At 32.8% G+C, this 17,092-nt stretch overlaps 1 protein-coding gene across 2 annotated transcripts; it reads right to left on the bottom strand.

Annotated features, from left to right (window-relative positions):
- Positions 1–5,151: 5,151 nt before the first annotated feature.
- LOC132719381 (uncharacterized) lies at positions 5,152–16,430 on the bottom strand. Of its 2 annotated transcripts, XM_060703145.1 has the most exons (5): positions 15,907–16,428; positions 15,552–15,722; positions 11,695–11,865; positions 7,199–7,369; positions 5,152–6,297 (listed from the first exon to the last, which is right to left on the bottom strand). In XM_060703145.1, the coding sequence occupies exons 1-5, from the start codon at positions 16,208–16,210 to the stop codon at positions 5,867–5,869; spliced, it is 1,248 nt and encodes a 415-aa protein (XP_060559128.1). In that variant the 5' UTR covers positions 16,211–16,428; the 3' UTR covers positions 5,152–5,866. The 2 variants fall into 2 exon arrangements, with proteins under 2 accessions (XP_060559128.1, XP_060559129.1); XM_060703146.1 differs by lacking the exon at positions 7,199–7,369 and having other exon boundaries at positions 15,907–16,430.
- Between the last annotated feature and the right edge of the window lie 662 nt (positions 16,431–17,092).

Here is a 17,092-nt window from a genome sequence, read left to right as displayed (position 1 = left end):
TTATGTTGGTTTTGTCGTGACACGGCTCATATTATGTATTTCTTTACAGTTTAATCACTTTTATATATGTTAATGATAGTTTTTTTTAGTTACTACGTGCGTAAGCGATAAGTACGCCGCTTTGATAATGTGAGAGTGACGTTACATTTTCTTTTGTACATGTACACTAAAGTTAACAACATTAGTCTGAGAAGGTAAAACAGGGTTTTCAAAGCGAATATAATGTAAGATAAGAAACAGAATTTGAAATGTCTTGATGGCAAAGTAAGTAAAGTCATTAGAACTTCATACATATTAAATTTTATCACAAGTTCGAGCCTCACAAGTTGTCTTACTTTTTTGCGTTTGTCTTTCAATATATTTTTTTTTTAATTTTACATTAGAAAAATGAATTGGGATAGAAAGGCAGTTTTATTATGATATTTAATAATTTAGATATACATGCACGGATGATAGTGATTTTTAACCTGTATAGTATGTAGTAGTCATAGTACTTTTGCAGTGCAATAGTATTTCGTGCAAACTTAACTATAGTTGAAACAGTCTGTGTACCGTATCATGCATTCTGTATAAGTTTGCACCAACTTGCTAAATAGGGCTAAATATAGCTACATTTAAAACAAAATGAGAAGTTAATAGAAAATATCACAGCATTTATAATCTTTACAATAAATGATACAAAACTTTCTTACCTGATTGATAATTATAAAGCAATATTTTTGGGAAAAAGGTGCAATCCGAGCCTAGCTGTCTTGCATTGATATTTACCACAACCTTACCTACTGCATTACGCTGAGAGTTGGTAAATTTGTTGATAATTTAATTTATATAGCTAGGCTGTTTGAAGATAATAAACACAATATGATAGCTGTTTTACACCTGGATAGTGGACTTGACCACCTCGTCACTTAATTATTATACTAAACGCACAGTACTTGTGCGCACGTAAAACATATTGCGTTGATACGTAAATGTTTCACGTGCGCACGTAATAGTCGAATTCGCATGTATTATCTAAAATATTTCCTATGTTATTTTAATGTTATTGTCACATATGATACGTATATTTTATCATCTGAATTTGATTTCATACTATCAGATTAATGCTATAGGCAAGGGAGGATATTTTGATTTATATTTTGTGAGATTAATCACTTTATTTTTAGAGATAGCACACTGTTAGTTAAACAGTCTTAACAATAAAAAAATATTAATCTACACCATTGTATATTGAAGGTATTCAATCGTTGCTGAGATAGTTTTTGAAACAATTGAAATTGAAACAAACAATATTCCAAATTTGTTAAGATTAACGTTTTTATACAAATGAGAAGTATAGCTGGGTATTCCGCCTTTTACTTAACTGGATATCATTGTGCAAACACGGATCTACATATGAGTAGCAAATATCTGTACTTTTTAAGCCTTTTTTCAAACGAATTGACTCCTACTAACGATGCTAATATACATCGTAAAACGATCAAAAAGATTATGTCAGCACTTTTTCCCAATACAATGTTATTTTGTATTAATATATTTTTTATCAATAAAACACTCTTTACATAGAACAAAGATACCATTATCATTTATATTACAGGTGTGAAATAAATATATTCGTAAAGGTTTTATAACAAACACATATAACTTATCATCCGTCATAGATTAATCATTTCATTTAAATCCTGTGTAAATGGTTGCTTATAAATGACATCTTTATCCTAATAATATATAATAATTTTGAAATTTGCGTAAGAAAAAAATGTATATATGTATACGCTTAAAAAATGCCTGTGTATAGTCTTTTTGAAAGATGTGATAACTATTTCAAGACACTATTTAAACAAGATTTTAAACTCTCTTTTTCAGATACACACATGCCGAAGAAGATTGTAATATCTGGAGATAACATTTCCTACGTCACGAAATAGACACCGTCACACTGGTCTACGTAACATTCCTATAGATGCTTGATATACATGTATTTAAGTGCTTTTAAGAACTGTGTTTGAATGACGAATTTCTGTGAATACGGATTTTTAGTTTTAATGATTATTATTAAAACTTTCTGTAATAATCAATTTGTGCTATGGACTCATTTTCCTAAAATAATATGTGAATGTTAACACGAACAAATGATATGAATATCTTTAAAATGTTTTATAGGTGTAATACTAGTGGCTCATAAAAATCATTGTTAAGATAAATAGAAAAGAACTTCAAGTTGGTATAGTTGTTTCTAGATTTAAATAACATGCAATTCACAAAGGTTACGGCTTGAAAATATCGAAAACTGTACATGTATAATTCGATATCTAAAGAAAGAATCGCAGTGCGGATTTTCTCCACCGTGATGCGTATTTCATGACTCTGTTCCGTTGCAACGCTACATTAATTTGTCCCTCTGGAATAAGGCTTGCAACAATATATGACTGTTGTAGCGAAGACATGTTTATTTTGTTATATATATGTATACATATTGAATATATGTTTATGAAATAATAAATATTTAAGAGTGACTCGATTTGGTTTTTACTTTATCATTTGAAATACTCCAATTGTGAAGATAAAGTTCTTAAGCATATGACTTTACAGTTCCCATTCAAAATGTGTAATAAAACATGTTCTATTGTACACGTCTGCATTTCGGTCTAGCATACGTGTCACTTATATGTAAATGCATGCTTTTGATATTATCTGTATCTTCTTTTATCACGAAAATACAGTTCTGTATTCCCTGTGGACAACTAAAAAATGCAATTCCGTATATCCCCTGTATATATTGAAAATACGATTCCGTATATCCCCTGTATATGTAGAAAATACGATTCCGTATATCGTCTGTATATGTAGAAAATACGATTCCGTATATCATCTGTATATGTGGAAAATACGAGTCCGTATATCCTATGTATATGTAGAATATACGGTTCCGTATATCCTCTGTATACGTAGAAAATACGGGTCCGTATATCCTCTGTATATGTAGAAAATACGGTCCCGTATATCCTTGGTATATTTATAGTATACTAGGGATAACAACCTTGATATAGTCCGTATACGGGATTAAATTCTCCGTATACTTCAGAAGTACGAACAAATATACGTACATGTATATGGGGCAAATACGGAATTCCGTATATGCCTGATGCATATACGGACTTCCCGTATACCCGGTGTTCCCTATACGGACTCGTATACTTGGTCCGTATATTCGACGAATACATCCCGTACACGCCCGTATATGTCAAAAATACGGGACCGTATATTCCCGTATATCAGTATCTTTTTCGCAGTGAATTGCACACCATATTCCTCCGACAAATTGATGAACTTATGCATCTATCTAGCTCAATAATTGTTTAAAGATCTCACAAAAATTGACAATATCAATTTGTCCTTACAGATATGTCTAATTTGATAATGTAAACATTCAGATGTAGGAAGATTTTGTCTTCCATCTTTTACGAGACATTTTATTTCATTAACAAAACACATGTAAATCGTCAGGCTCTCACAAATGAAAAACTTGAATCATGGTTAAAGGTTCATTCTTTAACCGTCTTAATTTTAATTGGGTCTTAGATTATTATTTTCTAGTTGAAGTGTATATTTAAACCGTACACAACACACGTAAAAGTATATTATGCTATTTATATAGAATTTGGTTGTTTGACCTTTACACGCTAGGCCTAGGGCCATAGACCGTAACTTGCACTTTCCAGTTCCGTCCATGATCAGGCTCAATCAAACTAAGCCGTCAATATTTTCAGTTTTGTCGTTTTAACCACTCATTAGGGATTTTACACTTTTGTTGATTACCTGGAGTTTATATAAAAACAGTTTTTGTAATATACTAAGTATGTTTCTGGCGTTCTTTATTTAGAATTTAATGATAGTGAACGAGATATAAAGTACATGTCATTGAATAATAAAAACTATACCGCAGAGAGGGAGATCTTAAATCGAATTTGTGAAAAGAAAATTATTAGTTAGTTATTGTGCAATATCAGGACAACATCTCCGCAAAAGCAAGTCAATATCTATTTATAAACAACTTTAAATCAAGTGCTCGTCTGTACGGTGCCCCTAAGGTGACATTTTCCACACTTTTTCCCTTAGGGGCTCCGTACGTATGCTATTTGTATTTTTTTCATTTTTAATGTTACAAACTGAAAACGGCACGCCATCGTTTATCACATTAAAACATATTTTTTAAAACATTAACATTCTAATGCTGTTGTTGAAAGAAAAGTGTTTGCCTGTTATTCATAAGCGCTTACAGTTGCAAATGTTTATAAACTCTTCTTGTTGCATTCGAATAATACATAGCAAGGAGCTTGTATAATTCTGCGGCTAATCTTCAAACTTCTTTAATCAAGTGCACTTCATGATCAGTTTTTGCTGTGTTTTTATGATCAAATTCCATTCTATAGCACCTCCGCCGATAGCTAATCTGAATGCGTAGTATTCTGTTAGTATTTAAATAAAATGTTACATCTCTAAACATCTAGTAGGAGACATTATATTTCTTTACAGCGTAACTAATCGGAGAAAAGGTTCATAAGGGGTTACGATGAAGTTGATCCGATTTTATTGCTAAAGTAAGTAAGCATATACGTATTGCCCTTGAATAATAAGGCAAACTATTTCTTACAAACTCGCAAACAAAGCAACGTTTCAAGGACGATAAACAATGTAAATATTTTGAAAATTAACAAATTATCAGTTATCTAACTAGAAATGATTTCTGACCGTAACGCTAATTTTCACTTTCATTAAATGACATATCAACTGTTTCGGTTTAGTTGTAATACATTGCATTGCCTTGTTATCAAATTCTTAACACTTAGTGTCAGTAAATATATTAAAAGATAGAATTTTTACCGACAGTTGTTTTCTTTTTGTCATTTCGTTAACCACTGAAGTTCAATAAAAACGACTTAAGATTCAGTTAAGTGTTCCGCTAAAATTTGTCATCGTTTCCTAATCAAAGTTTACATGCATTCAAGCTTACAAAATTGTTCGAATTTAAATGAAAAGACTCTAAAAGATATGCAATAAATCATATTGCAAACTAAAATGAAACATTGTTGCATTTGAATAGCTTTCTGTATTTTCACATCCAATTCAAACAAATAATACTCGACAGTGAACAGGGTAATAGTTTAATCAAAATAGACATAGCGCACAATGCACATAAATATAATAGTCAGTGTAAAAATATATTAGAAACGCCTTGCGGAAAGGTTTGAATATCTGCTTGCTGATCAGACAGACTGTCTTAGTAAATCAAATCAGGCGAATGGTATTGAATTGATGTATTTCTTCCATTATGATCAACTGAAATAAGCTGATTGAAACAAGTGATCAAAATTTGACACACGTGTCAAAAAAGTGAAGGAAATTTAATTCAAGGAAATTAAAACAAGCAAACAAGCAACTGGTTAAGCTACTGTCATAACAAAAACACAACTTATCGACACACAAAATTAACAAGTGGCGCTTTCGTAAAATCTATTGCTTAATATACCATAGGCGTAAACCATAACTTAGTTAAATCGCTAAGCAAATGAATTGGAGAAGTAACGAGTATATCGTACACATTCATAGCAAATAAATTAAACCTGTGTATAAAACATTTTGATAAATGAATATAATTTAGCACAAAAATTGTAACTGATTAGTAATACATATCTTAATCTGCAGATGATCGTTTCTTTTTCATTAGGTTTAATTTAAATGTTTGAAACAAAACATAATAGCTATTTTCGACACAGAAAGCAAATAAAAAAGTGAAAATTAATGTTGACATATTTACGCTATTGTACATGATAAACAATTCGATAATTGCAAAGCTAAATCGAATTTAATTATTATGAAATAGCAGAAATCCGGTAAAAGAAGACCATTCTTCCAAGTAATCCTTAGGTTGGCCTATGCATTTACCAATATACACTGTGTCACCAATATCAAGGTCAATGATAACAGACTGGGATACCGCAGCATTTCCCTCGTGTATATGCTCGTCAGATGGATTCAGACTAATCTGAATCAATGGCTTATCATTCTTGAATAGTCTACAGTAAACCATATGAATTCGGGATGCATTTCTCTTCACCAGTGTTGTAGAAAAGTGGTACACGCCAGGTATGCTACACCTATATGTTCCATTTGAGATAGTAAAGTCATTTCCGTACTGGTAAATGGTACTAGTAAAGTTAAGATAGCCAATCCCGTCTATTCCATCTATCTGATTGAAGGTATGTGGACCTTTCACAGAAAAGGCAGACTTGAACGCTAAAATATATTATAAACAGTCATTGTATGCACTATTGAATAACTTGATATACATCAAATACAATATCAAACATCCTGATAAATGATTTAAAAGAAATTACTATTTAACTCCACCAAGCTAGTTAACTTTTATATTATGATAAAACATAAATAAATAATAATTTTTGCTTGTCTATAGATATAAAATTCTGGAAACAAAATGATCCCTCGGAAGCATTAATCACAACAAAATAACATATTAAGAATTGTAAGACTTTCTTTGTCATCAAATATTTATAACAGTTCATCAAAAAGCGCTGTGATTAATGTATCCTTTTCTACAAAACCAGATATAAATATATATATATATATATAAGCTAACATGTTGATAAAATAAAGCAATACGTTAGTGGTAACCGTTGAAAATATTTCATGACTTGACTTGGAAAACTTTGCAAACTGTACGAAGATCTACTTTACTGCAAGAAACACTTATATATATTTCATTCATAAAAAATATTATTCATCCATCCAGCCATCCTTACAAATATCCAATGGTGTTTATAAGCTTCATTCCGTTCATAAAAAGAGAAGATAAACAAATAAACCGTCGGATCAAACGAATGTCGATAATAAGAAATTTTTGATGTCTGTCCGTCGCTTTATGTTTGGGGTCCGCCTGGGCTCCTTGCCATTGGTTCTTGTTGCTGGGTCATATGGGGGTTGCGTTCATTGAACGCCGCCTTTCCTTGTTGATCTTGTTTTTCATATTTTAGGTTGCCATTTTCTTCATTTTTCATTGAAAATTTCAACTTAAACCGACATGTAATTTCCGTTTCTTCAACTAAGTTTTTGGACGGGAGATCATCAATCGTTGGATATGTGCCTGTCTGTCGGTGGGTATTGATTTTAAAATATCTACCTGTACAGTTTCCTCTTGAGCATTGACTACTTTGTAAACTTTCACCAATACAATCGTTTCCTTTATGCTCGGGCAATGGATTCAAACATCTTCTTGTTCGTAGTTGACTTCCCATACCACACGTCACGTCACATGATGTCCAACTTGACCATTGTGTCCATCGGCCATTAACTAGATATAAAAGAAACGTTTTTGTATGCTAGAATGTAAAATATGATAAACAAGATCAACAAGGAAAGGAGGCGTTCAATGAACGCAACCCCACACGATCCAGCAACAGGAGCCAGTGGCAAGGAATATGATAAACAAGATCAACAAGGAAAGGCGGCGTTCAATGAACGCAACCCCCCTACGACAAAGCAACAAGAACCGGTGGCAAGGAGGCCAGGCGGACCCAAAACAAGCCCCGGAAGACCCCAAACAATAACAAATCAACACAAGGTATTGTCTTTATATCGTTGAAGAATCTATTTAAGATTCTATCTTAGAAATATTCAGTCATCTATTTGTATTAAAGTTGGTTGCATATGACATCTCCAGTTGTCTTTAAAAAACATCTTTGGATATTTAATGTTACAGACATCCGCCATATGAACACATCTGCGGATGTTTCAAAATTCTAAATTTTACCAGTTCATGTTAAATGTTGAATTCTGCTTAAGCCGGTGCTAGGGGGCGTGGACGGTAACTTGCACTTGACAGTACCGTCCATGAACAGGCTCAATCAAACCGAGCCTGCAACATTTTCAATTTTGCCGTGTTGGGCTTTCTTTAGGGATTCTGTATTTATCTATTTCAAGGAATATTGGCAAAGTTTTAAGAAATGAAGAAAAACAAAACGGATTTCTCACTACAAATTCTTGAATTTTGGCGCAATCATTTTAATAGAAGTCGGCTACATGAAATGCATGAAAAAGGCATTGTTATCCTTTGCCGTGAATTATCTTCCATTGAAATAAGTTAAATAGTCAATTCAAGGACTGATACATAATTCAGAACACAGAACGTGGTCGGGGACTTCTAATGGTATTTCGCTTAATTTATTTCTGTTCTTTTTACCTTATAATGGAACGTTTACAGAAATTATATTGACAGATTTCGCTGAACTGTTTGTCTATTTGTTATAAGAGTATATACCTAAAGTGGAAACCACTTGACGCTGCCTTGTGCATGCTTGCGGCTGTATTCGTAGTGGTGCGTTTGCGAGTTTTTATATTTGGTCACTGTACCGCTGCCGATTAGAATTTTGAAAATAAGAATCCCTAAAGAAATGAAAACACGGAAAAATTGAAAATTTCGCAGGCTCTGCTTGATTGAGCCTGTTCATGGACGGTACTGTCAAGTGCAAACTACCGTTCACGTCCCCTAGCACCGGCTAAAGCAGAATTCAACATTTAACATAAACTGGTAAAATTTTGAATTTGATGTGTTCATACGGCCGTTATCATGGAACCTTCAATGTGATACTTTCGTGCCATTTCGTGAAAATCGGCGTATGGTCCACAAGTAAAAGAATGCATGTGCCCTAAACGAGAAAACAATGGGCGGAACTAAAAAATATGGATTCTTGAAAGGGGATCAGAGGTAATGAAGCCTGCATATCACAGATAAGACGTCAAAAGACAAATTTTAAAAGCAGGCAATATAAGGGTGTTTCTACGTTTTCCAAGTAGTAATAATGGAATCACCCAACTAGAAAAATGCCGAAAAGTGAAAACGTAAAGTACCACAAACACAACAATAATGTCGTGCTGAAATATCTTTAAGTCAATGTTTGCTGTAAAAGTCAATGCTATGACAACTTCATTTAATTCACAAGATAGTGATTACTTGATAAGCTAATGTGTGCGGGTCCTTAAAAAGTTTTAAAAAAAGCCAAATTAGATTTCAAAATTCGTTAGAAAATTCAATATTCTCGATTAATTATTGTTCTTTAATAAATTGGGAAAAGTATGCGCAACTAACCGCTTATTAACAGTTTGTCATGTCAGATCTTTTTAAAGAAAACTTAGGAAATAACGTACTAAGATTCTAAGAAAAGTAAAAAGTCAATTGATTACGACCCTCTGTCGGACAGGACCATGTACCGGACATATTGCCTTTTTCACGTTTGATAGAATTTATTTGGTTATAAAATGTCTCTGTAATATGAACAATTTGTAGAGTTGTCTTGTAATATTCACAAGATCGAAAGGTATTATACACTTTTCATTTCCTTTGTAAATTTTATTTAAACGTGTCACCTAAGCCATATTTCATACTTCCGAATTAAAAGTTCCAGAGGATTTTCGTAAAAGGTGAGTACATATGCGTAGGTTTTCAGGCGCCTATGGGTAATAATCAATTTGTATGCGAAGTTTACGAAACTTAAACACAAGGGACATATTAAAACATGCATCTTATTTAACGAATTAAGTACACGAACATAATTGTTATAATTATATATTTTTCTTTTAAAAAGGGTATATAGCAAATCTGTGTTTTGGGGATTTTTTTTTAATTAATTGATTGGTATTTAATACGTTTATGTTAACAAAGACGTATATATTGATGGTTCGAGCGCAATGCTTCTTGTCGTTACTCCTTATATTAAATAGACTGCCGTTAAATAGAACAATTTTTTGAATACTTGTTGAATATATTGTTACATACATGATTGTACTTCTTGATATATTTGCAATTTTATAACAAAATTTCTTGTCATTTTGTCTGTTATTTGCTTATCGCTAAAATCACAAGATTTAATTTAATTGTCTACAATTCATTTTCATATACCTTTACGTTTTTCTTGTCATCACAATTGGTTTTTTAGACTAAAGGAATGGCGGCTGCGCACAGTCATATAACTATTGAGTATTTTTCTAAATTATTTACTATACATATGTGACATCTTCAACATCGTAATGCATACTAATTATTTGAAATAAAGCAAAACATTGAAAACCAAATTTTGAAAATGTATTGATATATACCTATGTATCTTGTTTAAGGAAATAAACAAATAGACTAGCATCTTTTACTCAAGATACTTGTATAACTTGACCGCCTTCAAGTTCCGTTTTTACTTTGATGTGTCTCGTTTGAAAGATTAGTTTATAAGCACTTGACATAACAATAATGAGTCAAAAAATTAGAAACACAATAGGTATGACTGCAATATTCTACATATCTAGTACATATGAAATTTTATCTATTTAAGCAGATAACTATCTCATACGTAAGTAACTGACTTACTAACAAAACGTTAAATAGATAAACATATAAATATCAGACAGGGGTATCAAATTGTCTTTTTTATACAGATAATAGCTTTCAATGCACTTACCGTAATCGAATAGGTTGATGAAGGCAAAACAAATATCTCATCCGTATATTATACCTGACAGACAATTTATCATGCATACTTCATACGTTTTATAATAACATAATATGTTAAAATCAATAATCGCGAAGGACAAAAAAGATATAACAACACTGACAGTTGACTCAATCTTAGTTGAATTTCCAGGACCAGACATTCTATTCGAGCTTAACAAAGATACGAGTTACAAGGTGCTAATTCCAAACACAGTTGTTTTATGTATATCTGGTACAAAATACTTGGTATATCGTTAATGGAAACGGAAATGTTACACAAAAATTCCCTGTCTCAATATTTTCCTAAAGAATGTAGGTAAAATGTCATAAAAATAAATTTGCAAATTCTTTATACATATAAAACTATTTCACAAAAGAGAAACATGTGTATGAGTGACATAAAAAGGGTAAATTAATTCTTTTAATGATATTTACAACTCACAATATATATTTTAAGTCTTTCTATTATATCACGTGACGTGTTTGTCTCAAAAGCACGAAATATAAATAAATATATATCTAATATACTGCTAAATGTTTGAAAAAGGAACTACTGTTTCACTCCAACAAGCTAATTCAATAAACAGTGTATAATTGTTGAATATTTCATGGGAAAAAAGAACTTTTATATAATGATAAAACATAAACAAATAATTGTTATGGTTGTCTATAAATAAAAGACTTTCAGGTATTTATAACAGTCCATCAAATAGCCCTAGTGATGAATGTATCATTTTCTACCAAACAGCATATACATATAATCTAACATTTTGAAAAAATAAGCAATAACTTGGTGGCAGCCGTTGCAAATATTTCATGACCTATCTGGAAAACTAAACAAAATGAAGGTAGAGATACTTTACTGCAAAAAACACTTTTTAAAAAGACAAAAAATGACAAAATACTATTCATCCATTCTTACAAATATCCAATGGTGTATGAGCTTTATTCCGTCCATAAAAATGGAAGATAACCAGATTAACCGCCGGATCAAAAAATATCGTTACACAATGTTTGATGTCCGTCCGTCGGCTTGAGTTGTCATTTTGTTCATAAGATTATGAAGATTATGGACGGGAGATCATCAACCATTGGATTCTTGCCTATCTGTCGGTGGGTATGGATTTTAAAATATCTACCTGTACAGTTTCCTCTTGAGCTTTGACTACTTTGTAAACTTTCTCCAATACAATCTTTTCCTTTGTGCTCGGGCGCTGGATTCGAACACCTTCTTGTCCGTAGTTGACTTCCCCTACCACACGTCACGTCACATGATGTCCAACTTGACCACTGTGTCCATCTGCCATCGACTTGAAATACAGTGAATGTTTTTGTTTGCTAATGTATAAGGTAAATAATCAGCACAGGGTATTGTCAATATATCGTTGAATATGGTGGCTGATTTGTGACCCCGCCAAACGAAAAGTCGAGAATTAACAAGTTGAAACAGCGAGGTCGCGGGACAAAAACACGGGGGTGAAGTTAAAGTGACATTATGCCCATGCAAGGGTATATAATGAGAGAACGGGTGAAGATCAAAATAATGTTTCATTTTGCCGTAATTCCTTTTAATTCAATAATTAAGTTCACATAAACAATAAACAATAAACAACGCACAGATCCAAACTATATTTCTGTAAATATCCATTAGAGTTTACCTATAACGCTTAGTTTATGTAAAGAGTGGGACAGTCTTTACATTTTAGACAGATTTATGAATTTATTCTAAACATTTTCCAGTATCAGCTGTTGGTCAAACACCATTTTGACAGTCAATCTTTTCAAATATAAAAATCAATTCAGCTAAACTTTACTATGAAAATATGAGCATAATGTCACTTTAAATAGATAAAACTCGCCCCGCGGAGGCGCGGGACAAGATTTAAAAACAAACGCACCGCTAGGCGGAGCATTATATTCCCGGAAGTGATTTTTTAGAAAGGATTAAGCATTTGTAAGATATGGGAATCAAATATTTTTTCTAGGACGGATGGACAGAATGATGCCAGGAATATAACATAATAAAAGCAAACTTTTTAGGGCATAATTAATGTAATCAATACAATGTATATGTGATTATCCTATGAAGTTTGACAGTTGTATAACCTTTAACAATATTAAGGTTATTTGATATTGACCTTTGACCTGCTACCCCAATGTAGATATAGATCTTTTATTCAATACTGGCAAACATCCTATGAAGTTTGAATAGTGTGGGCCAAATGGAACTTTAGTTATGCTCCGGAAACTGTTTCCAGTTTTAGGGTAATAGTGACCTTGACATTTGACCTTGTGACCTTTAAATCAAAAGGGGTCTTCTACTAATATTGACAATCATCCTATGAAGTTTGAATATTGTGGGCCGAATGGAACTTAAGTTATGTTCCGGAAACCAAATTGCTAATGGACGGACGGACAGACGGACGCCAGGGTGTATAAAATCATATGCCCGAACTTGTTAATTTTCGACTTTTCACTTGGCGGGATCACTGGGTGAAAACACGAGTGGCACAAATCAGCAACCATTGTTGATAAATCTACTGCTATGTTCTGTTCTCTGAATGACTTTTTAAAGATTCCATCTAAGAAATATTCAGTCATTTATTTATATTAAATGTATGGAAATAAAGAGATCCCTTATGCAACTTTAACAAAGTGAGGCATCAAAAACAGCAAAAGTACATGAAAATTGCAGACTCTGTTTGATTGAGTCTTTTACATGCGTGATAATGAAAAAGTGTAACGTCCCAGCACAGTCGTGAGCTGTACTCCATTCTAAACACTTATAGTGCTGGAATCAATGATCCCGAAGGATCAACACTGAAGTGAAGTAAGGAAGAACTTTTTACGGCTGCTATGGAATGTCCATGGCTCCTAAAGAAACTCAATGGTTGCTATGGAAATCAATAAAAGTAGTCACTGTTTGCTATGAAAGTCAATTATGTAACAATAATACTCAAATCCAAAGACAGTATGTCAGGCCTTAAAAGAAACTAAGAAACGCCGAATAGATTTCAAAATTCGTTTGAAAATACAATTTTCGCGATCAATAAATTTTTTTTAATAAATTATGAACGGTATAAGTCATTTCCCGCCAATTAACATTTTGTCATGACAGCAGGTTTTTCAAGAAAACTCAGAAAAAACGTACTTTAATTCTAACAAAAGTAAAAGGTAAATGGATAACGACCCACTACCGGGCCGGACATTTTGCCTTTTCCACGTTTGATCGAATTATAAAATGTATATTTAAATTAATTCTTAATAAAATAAAACATATGCTTCTCAATCGGCTGTTAAAATGCTAGCATACTAGTGTACATTTTATATGTGTTAAACACTGCATCTTGGACAGGCTAGAGTTAATGAGGGTCTATCCGCCCTTTCTTGTACTGAGATTATTGACCTTTTACACAATTTACCGTGAATGTCAATTTCTTTAATATGCCATCCAAACATGTAAAGAAATAAGAATAAAGATCAACAAAGCAAAGGCAACTATTTGAAAAAAACTTAAATCCTATAACTTGTTTTTCCTATACGTGCAGTTTCAAAATATTACCTTACCCGGTAAGCCTTTTTACTAATATTAATTAAATACGTTTCTTGTCTATCATTTGTGGTCAAAATTAAACAAAACAAGAGGGCCATGATGGCCCTAGATCGCTCACCTGGCCCATCGAACTCATCCGAACAATTACCTAGACAAGCATTCTGACCAAGTTTCATGACCACTAGAGTATTAACAAGGATAATCCAAATTTGACCAGTATGACCCAGGTGACCCATATTCGAACTTGACCTAGAAGTCATCAAAACAAACTTTCAGACCAATTTACAGGATATTTGGATCAAAACAGTAGCCACTAGAGTGTTAATACGATTTTTCTACTTTTAGCTCCGGTGACCTTTTTTTTCATCCGAGATGACCCATGGTCAAAATCATCCGAGCAATGACTTTGACAAGCATCCTGACCCATTTGATGATAAGTGAGTCAAAAATGTGACCGCTAGAATGTTAACAAGGTTTCTCCATATTTGGGCAGTGTGACCTAGTTTTTGATCCCAGGTGACCCATATTCGAACCTAGAAATCATCAAAACAAAGTTTTAGACCAATTTAAAGGGATATTTGGATCAAAACAGTAGCCACTAGAGTGTTAACAAGATTTTTCTATTTTTAGCTCCTGTGACCTAGCTTTTCATCCGAGATGACCCATGTTCGAATTTATTCGAGCAATTACCTAGGCAAGCATCCTGACCAAGTTTGATGACACTTAAGACAAAAATGTGACCACTAGAGTGTTAACAAGGTTTTTCTATCTTTAGCTCTTTAACCTAGTTTTTCTTCCGGGATAACCCATGTTCAAACTCATCCGAGCTATTATCTAGACAAGCATCCTGACCAAGTATGATGATGATTGACACAAAAATGTGACCGCTAGAGTGTTAACAAGGTTTTTCTACTTTTAGCTCCTGTAACCTTGTTTTTCTTCCGAGATGACCCATGTTCAAACTCATCCGAGTTATCACCTAGACAAGCATCCTGGCCAAGTTTGATGATGATTGAGGCAAAAATGTGACCGCTAGTGTTAACAAGGTTTATCTATTTTTAGCTCCTGTGACCTAGTTTTTCATCCGAGATGACCCATGTTCGAAGTCATCCGAGCTATCAACTAGATAAGCATCCTGATAAAGTTTGATGATGATTGAGGCAAAAGTGTGACCGCTAGAGTGTTAACGAATAAAAGTGGACGGACGACAGACGTCGGACGACAGACATTCAACGATCCTAAAAGCTCATCCTGAGCAAGCTCAGGTGAGCTAAAATTACACCAAGCTCGTTAAACAATTTTTAAAAAGGTGCGACAAAGAAAGGCTATGTTTGCAAATTATGTTGTTTTCTTTATGGAAACGCAAACGCTATGATAAAAAAAACGAATTCGAATCTAATGCAATATAGTTTTTTTATTGTTCAAAGTATTAAAAAATAAAACCTGGGCAACTCTCTTTCAAGCAATCGCTGCTCTGCAAGCTTTCTCCGACACAATCACTTCCGTTATTCTTATGTTCTGGATTTAAACATGCCCTTGTCCGTAGATATGTTCCATTACCACACGTTACGTCACACGAGGTCCAGCTTGACCAATTTGCCCATTGACCATCGACTGAGTTTTTTAATTAAAAACTAAAGTATGTATATAGCTAAAGCACAAATTAATAAAGCTATTTAAGAAATGAAGGAAGCATACATTGAAAATTCCTTAAACAATTTGAATATAAAAGTTGTTTATTTATGATAGAACTATGTATTGAAATTAAGTACAAAAAAATAACAGAAATAAAACTTACCTGTATCCTTGGGCAGAAACATGATCATTATCATAGAGATGAGAGTAACGTAAAGAACAATTATTAACACTATCAAGATATAAATTACACATTTAAGTCGCTTCAAACTTTTGTCCAGAATTTCTGTTTTTCTTTTAGGTTTGTCCAAATCTTCTAAATGCAGCGTTTCATAATGGGAATCTTCATCTTTTTGAGTATCACATTCTGATTTTTTTCCCGAGACTTTTTTTGTGTTTTCATATTGAACAGCATCATTCCATATACTTGAATCAGCCATGTCGGCATCATAAGGACCATCATCCATTTCTCCAACCACATTTAAGACAAATTCCTCTGTTGTTAAGTGAAAATCTCTTAAGTTTTTGATTTGACGTAACGATAATACCTGAAACCTTGGTTATAATATTTTGCTGGTTTGGCAAGAGCATAGGCAAACAACCTGCCACATCACAACTTTAATCTGAAACATTTTGGATGTTAAAATCAAACATTTCATCATCTCCTTATGTCTTTATTTGATTTATTATACGGTAATAAAATAAGAAATAAACATGCAATCTCAAATGTAATACATGTAGGTTTCGGGATTTCGGGATTTAATGCAAACAAAATATTACGTTTAAAGGGGAGGTTTTTATCATCATGTTACTTATTACAAACATTCTAAACTGTTTTTGTTCTGTAGGATAACGGTAATTAGACGGTAATTAGTCAACAAGACATAAGCGGATATATTAAATATAAATATTAATTATGAGCTGTCACCAGACACACGAGTAGGATATGACTAATTTAGTTAATTGATGGGCATGTCATCACATGAGCGGTGATTGTACCTATAGCGTGTAAACATAATTGTTAATTTAATTGTTAGCTGTCCGGAAACGCATATTTGCAGTTATGAATTATGGGTTAATAAAGTTTAAGGCGTATAATATTTTGGTATTAAAGGTAAGCAAAATATTATATTCTCCAGTGTGGTTTTTGATGTAAAAATATACTCACTCACTCAGGTTAAATTGTGCTAAATACGCAGTTGACATTAATTCTTATTGCTTAACATATTTGTTTAAGAATTGTGAAATTGTTAAAGACACTGATTAAGCAATTGTTGTATAGAATAATATCTTATACTAAATAAATTCATATATCGGACGTTTATAAACTTGATATTGTGTTGACTTAT

The sequence above is a fragment of the Ruditapes philippinarum genome, unplaced genomic scaffold, assembly GCF_026571515.1.
Source record: "Ruditapes philippinarum isolate M1 unplaced genomic scaffold, ASM2657151v2 ctg6911_1_1_1_1, whole genome shotgun sequence".
NCBI classification, from domain to species: domain Eukaryota; kingdom Metazoa; phylum Mollusca; class Bivalvia; order Venerida; family Veneridae; genus Ruditapes; species Ruditapes philippinarum.
The sequence above is the reverse complement of the archived record's forward strand: the minus strand, read 5'-3'. Positions and strand labels throughout refer to the sequence as shown.